Source organism: Callorhinus ursinus, unplaced genomic scaffold (assembly GCF_003265705.2).
Source record: "Callorhinus ursinus isolate GAN/ISIS: 27379988/994484 unplaced genomic scaffold, GSC_fseal_2.0 scaffold21, whole genome shotgun sequence".
NCBI classification, from domain to species: Eukaryota; Metazoa; Chordata; class Mammalia; order Carnivora; family Otariidae; genus Callorhinus; species Callorhinus ursinus.
Genome location: NW_027397083.1, coordinates 15,680,776 through 15,698,281, shown reverse-complemented (window position 1 = coordinate 15,698,281; position 17,506 = coordinate 15,680,776). Strand labels below are relative to the sequence as shown.

The window sequence follows — 17,506 nt, the reverse complement described above, 5'->3', positions numbered from 1 at the left end:
CATCACTCCTGGGAGTCAGTCTTCAGAACAACCAAAAGACTCAACTCATCCAGGGTGTTCGACCCTAGTCCCACCTAGCAACTCCCTGCAAAACGCCTGGACTTGGTGTATTTGAAGTTCTGGCAGCAAGGACAGTTAGCGCTGTAAGAAGGATGGGGAACTCATTACCAGAATCATACAGTAAGCCAGTGGAAAATGAGACTGCCCATGTAACTGCTCAAGGCACAGTGTTGTTCAACTGAAGCTCTCCTGCGCTGAAATCAGGAGAAAACTTGCCTGTTCCTGTTTGAGAGTCCAGACTTTGGGTGGTTATGATATTTGCTCACACAAATGTTCTTGATAGCAGCTGGGTGCAGTGGGCTGAAGGGGAACAGGGAAAATATAATAGTTTGAAAGCAGTTACCAAAACATGAGCTGGAGGTTTAAGTGATCGGGCTTTGGAGTGGCTTGAACACATCCTAGTTTACATTTCTTGGTGCCTCTGTAAATGGCAGGGAGGACATCATCCTCATGGTCGGGGCTGGAAATATATATATATATATTTTTAAAGATTTTATTTATTTATTTGACAGAGAGAGACATAGTGAGAGAGGGAACTCAAGCAGGGGGAGCGGGAGAGGGAGAAGCAGGCTTCCCGCGGAGCAGGGAGCCCGAAGCGGGGCTCGATCCCAGGACCCTGGGACCAGGACCTGAGCCGAAGGCAGTCACTTAACGACTGAGCCACTCAGGCACCCTCGGGCTGGAAATATTAATAAGACTCAGTGTGTAGAGTGCTGAGCACAGAACCTGGCACAGAGGACCCCCTCAGTAATTGGTGGCTGATAGTTGGTATTGGTGGGTTTGGCATTATGGCGGGGCTTGCAAGAAATTCTAGGAGTGACTCGAAACCCCATCAGCCTCTCTTGTGCTCAGTCCCCAAGACACCTTTTCCATTGCAAGAACTGGCCCCATCAGAGCATCTTTGCTCTGTTCCTAAAACAGACTATAAAGTTACACCAGTCCTTGTAATGCACCTAAAATAAACGGTCTCTTGGGGATGGATGGGGAAGGGTGCAGTGAACAATTCAGGTTTGCTCACCGCCCTCTTCCCCGTGAAGAAGGTCACACACCCTCCTTCTACAAGAGGGCTGCTCGTGCCACGACGGCAAGCACGTGTACACGCGCACACAGGCGTCCATGCTCACGCATCGTACCTTGGTCAAGGGGGCCTGTCTTCATTGTCCCGTGACTTCCCACATCTCCTCTGGGGAGGGACAAGCAGGGAGCCTAGATGCCTGGAGGCTTACACAGAGGAAGGAACTGCCACCTGAGGTAGTGGGTAGGCTCCGCCACTGACCCGCTGTCACCTTAAGCTTCACTTCTCGGAGCCTTGGTTTCCTCATTTATAAAGAGATACTATTGGGCACCTGGGTGGCTCAGTTGGTTGAGCAACTGCCTTCAGCTCAGGTCATGATCCTGGAGTCCCAGGATCGAGTCCCGCATCGGGCTCCCTGCTCCATGGGAGCCTGCTTCTCCCTCTGACCCTCTTCCCTCTCATGCTCTCTGTCTCTCATTCTCTCTCTCTCAAATAAATAAATAAAATCTCTAAAAATAAAAAAAAGAGATACTATTTTCACCCACTCCCACGTCAGTTAACTCTGAAAACCAGGCCTGCATTCAACCCCAGATTTTCCAAACTCAGCACAACCCAATCAATTAAATAAAGGGGAAACTCTATGTATGACCTCTGTCTAGATCTGAATGGTCTGATACACTAGCCATTAGCTGTTTAAACTAAAATATAATAATTAAAATGAAATAAAATTTAAAATTCAGTTCCTCAGGGCGCCTGGGTGGCTCAGTTGGTTAAGCGACTGCCTTCGGCTCAGGTCATGATCCTGGAGTCCTGGGATCGAGTCCCACATCGGGCTCCCTGCTCAGCGGGGGGTCTGCTTCTCCCTCTGACCCTCTTCCCTCTCATGCTCTCTGTCTCTCATTCTCTCTCTCTCAAATAAATAAATAAAATCTTAAAAAAAAAATTCAGTTCCTCAGTTGTACTAGCCACATGTCGAGTCTCCACGGCCACGTGTGGCTAATGGCTTCCATATTACACAGCACAGATTTAGAACATTTCTATCACTGCAGAAAGCTCTATTAGACAACATAGGTCTAGACCATCCACCCATTCATGGATAACAATAATAACAGGTAATAGGCAAGTAGACAACAGTCCATAGAAAAATATCTGTATTTAGGTATATTTATGTTTGTTCCCTCATATGTAAGTAGGTATAAATATATGTACTTACTTATGGACTGTTGTCTATCTGCCTATTTATTTATCTATTGTCATCCCTTAATGGTTGGATGGTAATAGCAACAGGTGGATAAATGACAGGAGGGAGAGAGAGGAATAACTAGGAATACAATGTAGATGACGCTGCAGACTGACTTGTGCCGTCCCCCACCCCAAATCCATAAAATCGGGAGGGGGAGATGAACCATGAGAGACAATGGACTCTGAAAAACAATCCCCAGTGTGCTGGTATTTGGAGATGGGGCCTTTGGGAGGTAAGTAGGTTTAGATGGGGTCATGAGAGTGGGGTCCTCAACATGGGAAAAATGTGCTTGTAAGAAGAGGAAGAGACACCAGAGCTCCCTCTGCCATGTGAAGATGCAGCAAGAAGGCAGCCAACTGCAAGGCAGGAAGAGAGCTCATCAGGACAGGAATTGGCCTGCACCTTGATCTTGGACTTTCCGGCCTACAGAACTGTGAGAAGTAAATGTCTGTTGTTTCAGCGCCCCAGTCTGTGAAATTTTGGTATAGCCGCCCAAGCAGACCCATACAGACAATAAATATTAATGAGTTCAGTCCAGCTTCTTTTATTCATGTGAACCAGACTTTTCACCTTGAAACTGCTTCTGAAAAGAGATCCTCCATCCCCCCAGCCCTCCCCCCACCACCCCTGGCCCTGTGGGAGTAGAACGGGGCTCTCAGCAGGCCCCCACCTGCAGCCTCTGGGAAAGGCCCGGGCTGCACCTGTGTTTATTTTCGCACTGAATGCCGGCAATGGCCGCAGCGGGTCCTCCTCCCTACAGGTTTCCAAACTGGATTTTCTCCCGGATAATAACGAACAAGCTGATAAATGTCAGCTCTGGATGTGAGAGGACTAGAAAGGGACGGGGGGGTGGGGGGAAATCTGTTCCATCCCACTCCCAAGTTCAGGCTGCCACCTAGTGGATCCCACCAAGAGAGAAACACCTTTGTGTTCACGACCAGAAACCCTGATGCCGAATGTGCCCAGCAAACCCTACCAAGCAAAGTGACGGTGTCAGGTCGTGATGCGAGCGGTTTTATGCACATTATCTCAATTAATTTGAAACAACCCCAGGCCGGGGGGAATGACCAGGTACATTTTCCAGAAATTCCAGAAATTAAGCACCTGCTTCTTTGAAGGAAGGCTTGGATGAATAAATAAACGAATGAGTAAAATGAACGCAGGCTTAATTTACGGGCAGTGTTTTCCGAGTTGTAGAATGTACCGCATTCAAATAGAGTCTGAGGTGAAATAAAGAATCCCGGGTGAGTTTGGGAATGGATAGATGGGATAGCTGCTATTGCTTCCTCCCTGCGGAGGAGGCCGCCTTCGGGCCCCCGCTGAATCACCGGCTGACCTCGACCTTCGCCGCTCGGTCTGTCCTCTCCCCCAGCTCGTGACCGAGGTCCCTGCCAGCATGCCCCACACCGCCCACCCCCGCCCTTCCCTGAGGAGCTGGGGCAGGAAACTGCTCACTGCGGGCGCTCCTGCGACCACGAAGCCCGACGACGTGGCGCCCGTGAGTCACTGAGGAGTGAGGTTAGGAGGAGGCCCGGGGCAGAGGCAGGAAGGCGGGGCAGGAGTGGGGAGCGGGGGATGAGACGGCCGCGGCCCAGCCCCGCGCCAATCGGCAGGAGGCCCGGGAGGGGACATGCGGCTTCCCGGAATGTAGGGGCTGCCCCCAACTCTGAGTGCCTCTGAGGGGGCTGCCGGCACAGGACTCTGGCCTCCCGTCCCTCCCTCCGCGACGTGGTCAGAGATGGACTCGGAGGGTGGAGGGCCAGTCACATTTCCTCTCCAAGGACTGGGGAGGCTGGCGCGGAGCAGTCCTGGGGCAGCACCCTCATTCCTTTCCTTCTAAAGGCCTGGATGTCTCCTTTTTTTTTTTACATTTTTCTTACGTTGGTTTCTATTGCTTGTAACCAGAGAACCTTCCTGTCAGCCCTTCTTGTTATCTAAGTAAGCTAGTTTGAGTGGCCCACTGTTTCCTGGCAACCAAAAGAAACCCAGCCCCCAGACCCATTTCCCGGATTTCCCTCCGGTCCTGTTTCCGAGGACGGGGCACAAATACCTTCTGTGTGAGTTGACGCCCTGGTGTGGACTGATGAAAGCGCTGGGTGGGGACCGCAGCGCTGCCCTGGGGGACCCACCTGCAGAGAGGCCCAGCCCTTGGCTTTGCTGCAGGAGATGATGCTGCCTGGGAGAAATGCGGTTGGCCCTCAGACTCAAACCTCCTCCCAAACTGCCTCCCAGCCACCCTCACCTCCTGGTCACTTTTTGTAGGGCTGAGCCCTCGGGGGCCCTGCAAGCTCAAAGCTCAAAGCTTCTCCCTCCCTGCAGGCCAGGCCTCCTTCTGGCTCACAGCCCACGGCCACCTCCATTCCCTGCACCCATACCCCAACAATGAGAACAGTGTTCTAAATGCACCAGAAAATAATAATAATGACTCCCAACTGGGGCAGTTTCACATCTGTCACCTTATTTCTTGTCCCCCACCCAACCATCCTGTGAGAGCAGTGTCTCCATTATACAGATGAGGGAACAGGCTCAGAGAGGTTAGGTGACTTTCTCAAGGTCACATATGTGGTTGGAATCAAGTGTCTGTTGAAAATGCCAGTGAGCTGGGTGGGGTGGGAGGGATGGGGTGGCTGGGTGATAGACATTGGGGAGGGTATGTGCTATGGTGAGCGCTGTGAACTGTGCAAGACTGTTGAATCACAGGTCTGTACCTCTGAAACAAATAATGCAATATATGTTAAGGAAAAAAAAAAAGAAGATAGCAGGAGGGGAAGAATGAAGGGGGGGAATCGGAGTGGGAGACGAACCATGAGAGAGGATGGACTCTGAAAAACAAACTGAGGGTTCTAGAGGGGAGGAGGGTGGGGGGATGGGTTAGCCTGATGATGGGTATTAAAGAGGGCACGTTCTGCGTGGAGCACTGGGTGTTATGCACAAACAATGAATCATGGAACACTACATCAAAAACTAATGATATAATGTATGGTGATTAACATAACAATAAAACATTTAAAGAAAAAAATAAAATAAAATGGGGATAATAAAAAAAAAAAGAAAATGCCAGTGAGCCATGAGGCACCCATGTGGTGTTCACCTCCAGCGAAAGCTTTAAAGCTGTGATTGGCTCTCCTGTTCTGAGAAACCAGGTTCCTGCAGGCACTGGATCCTGCCTGACTCCTTTGGCCATACAGTGGGGCACAAATTACTTGCATTAGGTAGAAGGAGGTTTTCCCATTTCCCTTGAAATTTTCTATTTCTCTCAGGACTAACAGATCTGTGATGAAGGGGATGTGATATAAATAGCTAGTTTCATGCTTAATCAAGTTTCATGTTCCATCTTGCTCAAAATGGTTACCACTGCAGAGGAGGAACTTCTGTCCCCCACCTGCAGGCTATTACCTCTGTACTCCCTTATACCCTTATTACCCGAAAGTAGAAGTCACAAATCTGATTGGCCAGGGTCCAGAACATTCTTTGGGCCCCATGTTACCAGTGGGCAGGCTTACTACATCTTGAAAGTCAGTACACATGTGCTCCTATTTATTTCAAGGTAAAGCCTGCCTTGGGGGGCAGGCCTGATCAGGCTCTTCTTTCCTGCCTCCTCAATGTCTACAGCTAAGTGGGCAAATGGGGCCAGAGGGAGAAGGGGGCCTCATTTATACCTTCAGCCCAACTTCAAATGCTTCAAAGCAGCTTTCTCTTTAGCTCAGTTATGAACAAAGTGGTATTTTTTGTCTCTCATTTATCTGGTGGTGTGCTAGTAAACAATTTAACAACCAACTCTCTGGGAGAGTGGAGGTGGGCAGAAACAAACGTGATTTCTACATTCGCCAATTTCCATGGTGTAAAAACTCTCTGGATGGCCAATATCATACACCAACCTGACATTCTTAGGAAGTAAGGAAGCACATTAGATACCCTTATAAGTGGTGCTGGAGACGTCACCTCAAGAACATAGGTAATTGTAAAATGTAGCAAAAAAGGAAGTGATGGATTTTGAGTATTTCTTAACTTAGTTGTAAATAGTTTGTGAGTTGATACAGTTTAATTTTTAATAATGGCTGTATTTAACAAGCAGCTGACAAAATTCCTGAATTTTAGCAATTGGCGCTCATGAGCTATTCCAGCTGGCTTCAGCACCCCGTGCATTCAGCTATTATTCCTTGCATATGCTCTTCTCTCAATCAGGACTCTTATCCGTTTCATCTGCTAACATCCTTTTCTTTGGCAAACAGCTTCTTCCATTCCATTTTGTTCTGGAGGAGCCTCTCTTTCCTCATTTATAAAACACGCCAAGAGTGGTGCTTATTCCACAAGGTGATGGTGAGGATTAAATGAAATTGTTCATATCAATTGTCTCCCTCTGCACCTGGGACATGGTGTGCACTGAATAGGGGGCCAATCTTGTGCGCATGGGGGGATGGGGGAGAGGTTAGGGGTTAGCAGGAGGTGGGAGCTATTGGGACTGGGAAGGGAATGGGAAACAGGCCTCCCCTGGCTATACGGCCCTTGGTTTTCCCCCACCCTATCATTAACATTCTCCAGCCCCTCTCACTGACTTCGCCCGCCATTAGTTTTTCAGGGTGAACAAGGGAACTTCTCCAATAGCAACCAGCTTGGGGCAATAGGAATCTGCCTTCTTCCTGGGGAGGGGAGAGGGGCCTAGAATCCCTGCCCGGGGTGGAGAGGGCTGCTATGGGAAGAGCAGAGGTTACAAACTCTTTGGGACTGCTGAGCCTTTATTTGGTCCGAATTGTGTTCTGGAAATATTTGCATTTGTTGCTAAGATTTAGAAAGCAGGAGCTTTCGCCTGACAGCGGGCTACACTCCTGGCTGGGCAAGAAGCAGTTGGAAGTCGGGGTCGGCTGCCGACCCCCCCACCCCCTCCGCCCGGCCTCGGCTCTGCAGCTGGCCCCTCTCCACCTGGCCCCCCGCACCCCTTCCACGGTTTCCAGCTGGGCCTTGCAGGCATGCACATTTGCGTCCTCAAGCACGGGGTCGCTGCACCAACTTTGGGGCATGGGTATGCAACTTCCCGGGATTCCTACCACCCATTTCCCCATTTACCGGCATCTGCATGCTCACACCGCGGACAGAACCTCCTGTGATTGCGGAGGAACCGTCTCTACGCCCACGTAACGCTGATCCCTCCACTGTAAAGTAGGTCCCACCTCTCTTGTCCACTTGAGGACACCATTCCAGCCATGCCCCATCTACATCGTCACTTTTTCTCCCTCCGCCCGTTATACAGCAGTCATTTCTCCCTTAATGAAGACCGCTCAACCCCGCTTGCCCTGCCAGTTACTGCTCTAAGAGGCAGCTAAACGCCTCTAAAGTCTTCTCCAGCCATGGTCTCCAATTCACCTCCACCCCCCCTTCTCTCTTAAAACGACTCTGCTCAGGCGTTAAACCCCTCTCACTCAACCAAAACTACACCTGACAAGATCACCGACACCAAATCCTCGTTGCCAAGTCCAAGAGGGCATCTCAGGCTCGCGGTGCCGGGCCGACCAGTGCGATTGGTCCGAGCTGACCACGCCCCCTCCCAAACACCTCCTCCGCTCGGATTCTAAGACGCCTGATTCACCGCTCACTCCTTTCCGTTCTTTTTTGCAGGAAGCCCAAACGTCACAAATTCTTTGGCTATGATCTACAGTGGCTGCAGGCAGAGTGAGGGCACAAGGGAATCCAGATGCCAAGCATCAAAGTGTTACACTCGATTGAAGACCTGTTTTCTAAAATACTTTCTCCTTTATTTGTGGACTTGTGTTGCTGAGCTCTTGCTCCTTCTTGCCAGAGAGACAGCACCTGGCTGCAGGGGTGATGGCAGTGGGGGGCACCCCACAGGACATAGACACCTCTGACCCAGCAAGGGGGAAAGGGCGGCCGGGCCTGGGCCACATTGCGCGGCACCACCAATTCTCGGTGGATTATTAATTATGACAGCCTCCTACCTGCTTTCTCTGTTTCCTCCTCAGTCTGTTCTCAACTCAGAAGCACAGGTCAGATATTATCACTCGGCTGAAAACCCTCTAACCACTCCATACTCCCCTTGGAGTAAAACCCAGAGTCCCTGCATGGCTTGCAGAGTCCCACCTGGAAGGACCCTCTGCACTCACCCTTATCATGCTCCCCTCTCTCCTCCTGCCCCAGCCATCTGGGCTCTTGCTGGCCCACAAACATCCCAGTATGCTCCCACCTTCAGCCTTTGCACCAGCCCCCCTGTGCCTGGAACCTTCCCCTAGGTGCCACATGGCTATCACCCTCAACTTTCTCCACACCTTGTTTACATGTTACCTCTTCCAGAAACCTTATTTAAAATGCCATCCTGCTTTCCTCTGACCCTCCTGACCAACCTTGCCTACTGTTTTTGTTTTCCCCTTAGCAGGTCATCTATGATACTGTATTATGATTTACTTATTTATAGTATTTATTGTCTGGGTCTCCCCCACTCCCAATCCTGAGTCTGGGAAGGCACATAAGTCCTCGGTATTTCTTGAATATGATTTTCTAGGAAGGACCATAGCTTTGACCAGATTATCAAAGAGTTTTTTGGCCCAAAAACTATTAAAACACTTTTCAAGACTAAAGCTGTTTGAAAACAAACCGCTTGTTCCAGTCCTCAAAGAACCTTTCTGAGCAGGGACACAGCAACCAAATATATATTGCCCTTGGGTTTTCCCAACTCCCTCCACATGGCAGTATTGGACGTCCCCTCCTATGGTCTCAGGAGCCCCTGAATGCCAGCTGGGCAGCAGCTTCTAGACCCTGTGAGAGAGCACCCACCCCCAGCTGCAGCACAGAGAGGAGACAGACCATGAGATTTACCCCACAAGTGGGCACTGTATGTGGAGTACATGCTGGGAGCAATGAGAACAGCAGGAAATACAGAACAGAAAATAACCTTTGAAATGCCAACAAACAGGACACATTATCTAAGCACTAACACCTAAGGAGGTGGCTGCCCAGGCTCTGGTGGGCAGCTCCTCAGGAGAGAGAGGCCGACTTCTTTCCAGGAGCCTGCCTTGTCTTCAGTCCTTGTAACTTTTCATCTTTCAGTGCCTTCAAGAATTTATCTGCAGGACAGCAAAACAAACACAGCTGTAGTTAAGATAAGGGCTTTTCTAACACTTCCAAAGTAAGCTTCTGGGAAGCATTGTGTGTTGCCTGCATGAACCCAAAACCCAACATGGGTAGGAAAAAAACCCTAACAGCCAAAATGTGTTTTAAGTGGGGAATATGTAGTAAAGAAATCCAGGACTTAGAAAAGCCTGTCTTCTAGGGATTCTTTCCACGACTGTGGGGAAAAGGACCTTACAGGTGCCTGATGAGTTGGGGACCATTCTCATAGCCACATTAACTTAAACATTTAGGTTATTTCATACTCCCTCCCCTTCCCTGTGTGGCAAGAGAGCCGATTTAACCTGTTGTTTTTGTTTTGTTTTATAATAGTGGGGATGGTCTTTCTAGAACAATGTGCCCTCCTCCACTGTTATACTGCAAACCTTAGAACAGGTGATGGGAAGACAAAGTCAGCAGAACAGCCTATGGCTACTGAATATTCTATACTGTGATAGGTCCTTATGCAGGTAGAATCAGATTTAACTTCACCCTCCAACTGGAAGGATCAGTTAGCTTGCATGCTAGAGGAATCCTGCCCACATCAATACACCTGGTCTACCCTGATCCAGATCCCTAAGACTTTAAACCTAAGATCAGAGGGCAGAGTTCAGGACCCTGGTGAGAGAGCTACCAGGACCGGGCCCAGGGTTCACAGGGAGGTTTCCTTCCAACACTGAGAAGTGGAGGGCCCCAAAGCCCCTCAGTGAACTGTCCTTGGGATTCCTGGGTCTCGCACAATTCCCACCTCTACCTACAGACCCTCCAACTGATGTTTGCTTCCCTCTCCTCCCATTCAGGACCGCAGTTGAAGATAAACACTAAAGCTCAGGTCTGTAGAGGTAGGGATTGTGGGTCGTGGGTGATGGTAATATCACTACCACAGGGGTCGGGGATGTAGGAAGTTTAAACTGCAGGTTGGGGGCTGTGGTGGACGGAGTTCTGGGTTTGGAGGCGGAGTCCAGATTACCAAAAGGGCTCAGGATGAAGGGGGAGGGTGGAGTTTGGGCCAGAAGTGCTCATGAAATCCTGGCTGTGGTGAGGGAAGCGTCGGTTGAAATCGAGTCGGGGTGCTGGGAGGTGTGACTGGGTGCTGGAGAGGTCGAGAGATCTGGAGAGAGATCTGGGATCTGGGATCCCTGGGGGCTGGAGTCTGAGCCCGAGGCCACACTGCGGGGGAGGGGATTAGGAAGGCATGGAGCCAAGGAGCGAGCCAAGGCGGGCTAAGCAGGGACTCGGGCAAGGTCACGCACAGCGCTGGGAGTCGAAGCCGTCCCCAGTGATGGTGAGCAGCTCCAGCTCCTTAATCCGGATCTCCAGCTCGCATAACTCCTCGGGGTGGGAGGCGGAGGCGAGCCGGGGGGTCGTGGGGCCGGGGGCCAGAGGCGAGGCAGCCGCCTCGGGCCCCGGCGGTGGCGAGTAGAAGAAGCGCAGTGGCTCGTAGGGGATGGAGGCCAGGCCGGAGGGCCAGGGCGGGGGCCAGGGGCGCTCGCCGGGAGGCCCCAGGCCGGGTGGCGGCGGCGGGGGCGCCGGAACCTGGGGCACCTGCGGCAGGGGTCGCCCCGCCACCGCCCCGCCCGCCGCCGCCCCTCCCGCCTTCAGCGGCACGAAGAGCTTCTTCCAGATGTTGAAGTCGCTGAGCGGGGACGAGGAGATGCCGCGGTCGTAGAGGGAAGGGAAGTAGAGGGGCGGGGCCGGCCGCTGGCTCATGGTGGGGCTCTGGCTGCCGCGCCGCCCCTTCGGCATCTTTTGAATGGGAAGCTGCGTGGGAGGAACCCCGCGCCGGGAGACGCGCGCCTCAGCCCCGAGTCGCCCGGATTCTGAGGTTCCACAGGCCACGCCCCGACGGAGCGCGGCCCCGCCCTTTCGGCCTGCCCCGCCCTGAACCGGAGGGGTTCTACGGTCCGGCCGGCCACGCCCCAGAACGTGCCCCGCCCATTGACGGCAGGCGGTGTCCCTGGAGCGGGCGAGGCTGGGCGAGCGGCAGGAACCGGAAGTGTCGCAGGCGCGCCCTAATCCGCACTGTCCGCAACGCTGGTTTAACGATCGCCCCATATACGCTGTCCTCCAGCCTGCTATCCGGTCCGGCCCCTCGACTCTTCCCACCGCCCCTAACATTTCCACAAGCCTCGCTCCCCCGCTGTTGCGCCCCTGGCCCCAGCTCCCATTTCCCATCCCAGCAGAACCTCAGAAAAAAACAGGAAGCAGGGAGCTGGCCAGAACTGCAAGAATACATTTTTCAGTCTTCCTCTCCTTTCATAGGGAGAAAAATATTTCCGAGAAACCTGCCCCCTGCCACAGCCGACTTCCCTTAGCACCTCTCGCCGCAGAGTATCTCGGGAAATGAGTTACCATCCTCTACAACGGGAGGCAAAGGAGAAGAGTGTTGATTGGGATCGGCTGTTGGAGCCAGCCCATGTTTCTGCCAAATTTCCCAGTGTTGTGGAAGATTCTGGAGAACGGGACCCTGGAATGGATTTGTAATAGATCTGAAGGAGAATGTCTTCAATGAAATGCAGTTTACTTAAGTTCTTTTCCAGACACATTATTAGGCGCTAACAGGAAACAAGCCACCAAAAAGAAATCCTGCTGCACCCACCTCGAATAGCTCACCCATTCTTTAAGAGGGACCTGTACATACTGTCCCAAGGGGCTTGTCCAACTCATTTTACATGCGTAGCCTGTATTAGCACAGACTGAGGGGAAGTAAATTTCCTTGAAAACCTCCCCCTAGTGATCATTGGTGTGAACGGACAAAGGTGGGTGGGGGCCAGTTTAGGTTGGCCAGCCAAGATCTGAGTCAGTACCAGCTCCATTGGCAAATGCTACATATATGTATACGGCTATATACATATGGTTCATATAGGTGTCTGTGTGTGTGTCTGTGTACATGTATGTATGTATGTGTGTGTGTATAGATGTTAGGAGTGAGCTGGACAATTAGGCAGTCAGGACTAGGGTCCCCACAAGAAAATATGGAGTCAGGGGCGCCTGGGTGGCTCTGTCTTTGAGTGTCTGCCTTTGGCTCAAGTCATGATCCCAGGATCCTGGGATCGAGCCCCACATTGGGATCCCTGCTCAGCGGGAAGCCTGCTTCTCCCTCTCCCGCTCCCCCTGCTTGTTTGTGTTCCCTCTCTCGCTGTGTCTCTCTCTGTCAAATACATAAATAAAATCTGTAAAAAAAAAAAAAAAAAAAAAAAGAAAGAAAAGAAAATATGCAGTCAGGACAGCTAAAATAAAACAGCACTGACATCCTGTTTTGCAGCTTAGAAAGGACCGCACTAATATTTTGCTTTGCAGCCTTTGCAGAAATGACTTCTGCAAAATGTCCTAAAATAAGACAATTAACCCCAAAGCATTTGTCAATATCACAGGCAAGGGACAGTTAAGACATAAGCCCCAGATGTCAGCAAAAAAAGACCATCAGCACAGAGACATTAACCTAATAGATAGGCAGATACATGACCAAAGCCCTGATTGGCATGACTCAGCACACCCTGGTTGCTTAAGATAGCTCACAGAACCCCCTAATCTTAGAAACTTTGGGAGCAACCCACTCACACTCCCCTCCCTCTCCAGGAAGCTTTATACTCTTGCTCAATGAACTTTGCTTTGCTGCCCACCACTCTTCGTCTGGTCTACCTCTTCATTCTTCCAAGCAGTGTGACCAAGAACTGCGGGCACTAAGGGGACAAAAATCCTGTAGCATATATAGCGGAACAGTGGACAGTCAGATGTCCAAGGTGGATAACTTTGGGTAAGTTGCTTGACTTCTAAGAGGGTTTTCTGTAAAAATAAAAATAAGAAAACCAGGCTACCTCATACTGTTGTTTGTGAAGATCCAACAGAAGACAGAATGATGTGTGTGAAGCACTTGGAAACTTAGAAAATTCTGTCCAAATGTAAGGAGCAGCTGTCCCCACTGAGGGGCTTGTCTGAAGCTGAGGAGCTTTGTCTTCCCGTACTTAGCTGCAAGCTCCTCGAGGGCAAGAATTCAGCCTTATAATGTTGAGCATAGAATAGGACTCAATAAATATTTGAGAACTTTTATTTTTTTAAGATTTATTCATTTATTTGAGGAGGGGGGAGGGACAGAGGGGGAGGAAGAGTCTCCAGCAGATTCCGTGCAGAGCCAGACTCGGGGCTCCATCTCACAACCCTGAGATCATGACCTGAGCCAAAACCAAGAGCTGGATGCTTAACCTACTGCACCACCCAGACGCCCCTATTTGAGAACTTTTAGAACAGTGTTATGTGTTTGGGGGACTGAAGGGGACCAGGATATAGCACGCCAAAATATGCCACATTGGGATAAGGATTATTATAAATTGAAGGCAACTGAGAAACAGCAGACACAGGAGAAGTTCTGTCCTCTCCCTTTCTGCCTAAAAGCAGGGTACAAATTTCCCTTTGTGAAGGTATCTCCTCCCCTCTCCCAAACCAGGGAAAAGAGATGATAATTCTCACTGGAGATGGCACTGACTTGAGTATGCATAAACAAATCTTACTACACAACCCTATCTTCAATGAGTTTCTCCCATGTATCTACCTTCCCACGATTTATGACTTCTAGAAGCGCAAACCCCTTTTTCTTTGTCTTGTCCCTTGTCCACAATTTATCACCATTTGTTAAAATGGCTTATAAGCTTGCAAGCCTAAATGTTTCTTTGGGTTTTCACATCTTTTCTGTCAGCCCCCAAGTGCATGCATAATAAATCTTTTCTACTGTTAACTTGTCTTTCGTTGGTTTAATTCGCATGACCCAGCTACTGAACCTAAGAGAGTAGAGGAAAATACTTTTTCCCACCTCTACAGAACCACAGTAGTGGTAAGAACCAGAGTTTTGGACTCAGACCTAGCACCAAACCCTGGATCTACTATGTACTTGGCTGTATGGATGAACCTTTCTGAACCTCGGGGTTTTTTTTAATCTATATAATGGGAATAGCAGCGGTATTTCCTCATTAAATTGGCAAGATTAAATGAGACCATCTAAGTTACTTGACCATAGAACATGCTCAGTAATGTTAACTCTTATTATATATTGAAGAGCCTTAGAAAGAGATTTTGCATTGTTTTTTAAATGATGTAATCTAATCACATCTTTACTCATATATATATCCATTCAAAGAGAAAAAGCTTACAGACTTTTTGCCTTAGCTTCAAGGTAATCTGAATAGATGTTTATACCGGGTGGCTTAATTATAAGACAATCGTGATGTTACAAGTGGTAGATTTAAGAGAAAGGTAGTTTCCTCTAACAACTACACAACAGGAAAATGCTAAGATGAACACACACTGAGGTAAATCCCAGTGAGGTGAAGTCCGTACGGGGTACTAACAAACCACAGTGGTTAAGGCAAAACCCTACAAATTCGTTCTGCAAACAAGTGTCTGGTAAAGTCAAGTTGGTGATGAAAAGACAGAGCAGGCTTACATCCATTTTAAATAGAAACTTTCCCTCCCTGGGCTCAAAAGCTCTTGCAGCACCTGCTTCGCTACTCAAATTCCCCATTAGGTGCCATCCTATTGGGGCTGAAGGGATTTAGTTTCCGACACCCAAGCTCCCTGCCTGCACTTGGAACCAACTGAGAGAGACACTCACCCAGGTCCCTCTTCGCAGATAAAGGTCTGTTGGAGGATGTGGCTTTAGGTCTGGTAACCGGGTGGATTTGCCAGGACAGCACCTCTAAGCTGAGCTCAGCTACCCAGCGCCAGGCCCGATGGGAAAACCACAGGCCTCGTCCACAGGGGGCAGGGTCTTTACTGGCACAGAGGAGAGCGGGCTAAAGACAGGCCTGGTCCTTTCTCCAGACTCATCTATCAGGGCAGGTATTCTCCCACATCAGGAGAAGGGGGGCAGGAGTGTCACCCTTAAGACACGTGACACAGTGGGGCGGGGGTTCCTCCCAACACTCTGACTTAAACTCTCTCGCACCGAGGTTGGGGTTTATAATTTCCCCTCGCCCAAACCCTGTTCAGGCAGGAGCTCCCGGGAGTACATGCGTTGCTGGTTCCCTCATCATAGCCTGCTGGACATAAGAAAGCTTCTTCCGGTTTGCTGCCCCGGGAGTCCCATTGCTCTTCAGCACCTTAGTTCTGCATCTAGTCACACCACTGGTGGTCACATCCTGTCCGGGTTCCCAGGCTCTTTAGGGGACCATCGTGATTGGCCATGCCTGCCTTGGCTCCGGATGGCTTTTAGGGACATGTAGTGCTTGTGGCTCGGAGTACAGCAGGGTTGTTATGGAGTACATGTTTGTGTCCCCCCAAAATTTCTGTGTTGATATCCTAACCCCCAAGAGGAAGGTGTTAGGTGGTGGGGTCTTTGGGAGGTGATGAGCTCATGAGGATGGAGCCCCCACAAATGGGATTAGTGCCCTTAGAAGAGAGACCCCAGAGATCTCCTTTGCCCCGTCTGCCACGTGAGGACACAGGAAGGTGGATGTCTGTGAACCCAGAAGTGAGTTTTCACCAGACACCAAATATGCTAGAGACTCGACCTTGCACTTTCCAGCCCCCAGACCTGTGAGAAACGGCCTCCGGACTTGTTGCTCAAGTCCCCCCAGTCTGTGGTATTTTGTTACTATAGCCTGAACGGATATGTGAACCCAGGACTCTGTGAGTTGGGGAAAATCATGTCAGCTCTCTGAACTTCACTTTTCTAGCCAATAAAATGAAGACAGTATCTATGCCACAGGGTTGGTGTATCTGATGAAGATACGTATAAGCAGTACCTGGGACACACACTGGGCGCTCAGTGAAGAGCGGCTTATACAGCTGTAGGTGGGTTCCTTAGTTCACCATTAAGCCCTGGTGAATTGATGAGGAAAATGGAGCAGGGAAGGGAGGATGTCACTTCTAGAAAACCAAACCCTCTCCAGATAATTTAGCAAGGCCTGAACCCTGGAAACCGCTCCCCGGCTGTCCTGCTGAGGACAGTGATAGCAAACTCATGAAGAGAAGCTACTGCATGCCACGCACTTGTCTGAACTCCACTAATCTTTCTAACGACCCAAGCAGTAGGTGTTATTATCCCCATTTTCCAGATGAGAAACTGAGGCATGTAAGGTTAAGCACCTCACCTGAGGTCCTGCGGCAGGTTGGCATCAGAGCTGGTGTTCTAAATGGGGGGGCGGGCCCCACTGCCGCCTCCTCCAGCCCCCCACGGGCCCCCAGCCCTCAGGGCAGGCCCACAGCCGGGCATCTGGCCCCCTGTCCTCTTCCTGGAAGGGGCCTGGCTCCACTTGGAAGTTGTCTGTGCCACAATTCAATGGCCCAGCTATTCTGGGAACAGCCTTTCCTTTATTACTCATCTGAATTAACCATTGTGTTGGTCTGGACCTGGGGGCCCAGGCATGCCCACTTGCCTTCACAATGCTCACTATTTATAAAAGTTTCTAGAAAATACAGTTCAGCCCTTCTTCTTTTTCCCTGGGTAGATGTGTTCCTCTGTACTTACTCTGTACTTTGCAGAGTAAGCAAATTGTTTAATAAACTGGAGCCTGAGAGGCAATTTAGTGGAATGGAGCATGCAGGGGGAGGTCAACCAGCATCAACTAGCTGTGCAAACTTGGGTAAAATAATTGTAGCTAACACCTACTGACCACTCACTATTACGTGCTCTCACGTCTTCCCTACAGCAACACTTAAGAGAGTAGGGCTGTCAGAATTTTCTGTGCACAAGCAACAGAAGTTGACGCTGAGAATTTACATGGAGGGCTATAAGATAGCTCAGGGATTTGAAAGCTTAAGAATTAGGTTTAGGAGGAGGAAGAAGCAAGGCAACTTCAGGATCCAGGTAGCAGGGAGGAATCAAGAGCCTGTTCAGTGTGGCCACTGGGGGGGTAGCCAACTGTTGGCTGGCTATTCTCAATGACTATTCCCTTATCCTTTGTACCCTTGCTGCCCTCCCCTAGAGAGGCTGGAAAAATTAAATACAAGCTTTGCCAGTCCCCCCTTTGGGTAGGGGTGGCCGTGAGACACAGTTCCAGCCAGAAGGTATGACCAGAAGATATTTGGGAGATTCCTAGGAAAGACTGTGTACTTTCCTGGTAAGAGTGATAGGAACA

The 17,506-nt window shown here is 50.2% G+C and overlaps 1 protein-coding gene across 1 annotated transcript; it reads right to left on the bottom strand.

Moving 5' to 3' along the window:
• Nucleotides 1-8,739: 8,739 nt before the first annotated feature.
• Nucleotides 8,740-11,245, bottom strand: CUNH11orf91 (chromosome unknown C11orf91 homolog). The gene is made up of 2 exons (XM_025879211.2): nt 10,688-11,245; nt 8,740-9,391 (listed from the first exon to the last, which is right to left on the bottom strand). Exons 1-2 carry the CDS (start codon nt 11,178-11,180, stop codon nt 9,303-9,305), a joined length of 582 nt encoding a protein of 193 aa, XP_025734996.1. The 5' UTR covers nt 11,181-11,245; the 3' UTR covers nt 8,740-9,302.
• Between the last annotated feature and the right edge of the window lie 6,261 nt (nt 11,246-17,506).

Coding starts and splice junctions, on each gene's coding strand:
- CUNH11orf91 (XM_025879211.2), bottom strand. CDS start 11,180: ATGCCGAAGGGGCGGCGCGGCAGCCAGAGCCCCACCATGAGCCAGCGG. Junction 9,392..10,687: donor CGGCTTCGACTCCCAGCGCT/GTGCGTGACCTT, acceptor GCTGTCCTGCAG/ATAAATTCTTGAAGGCACTG.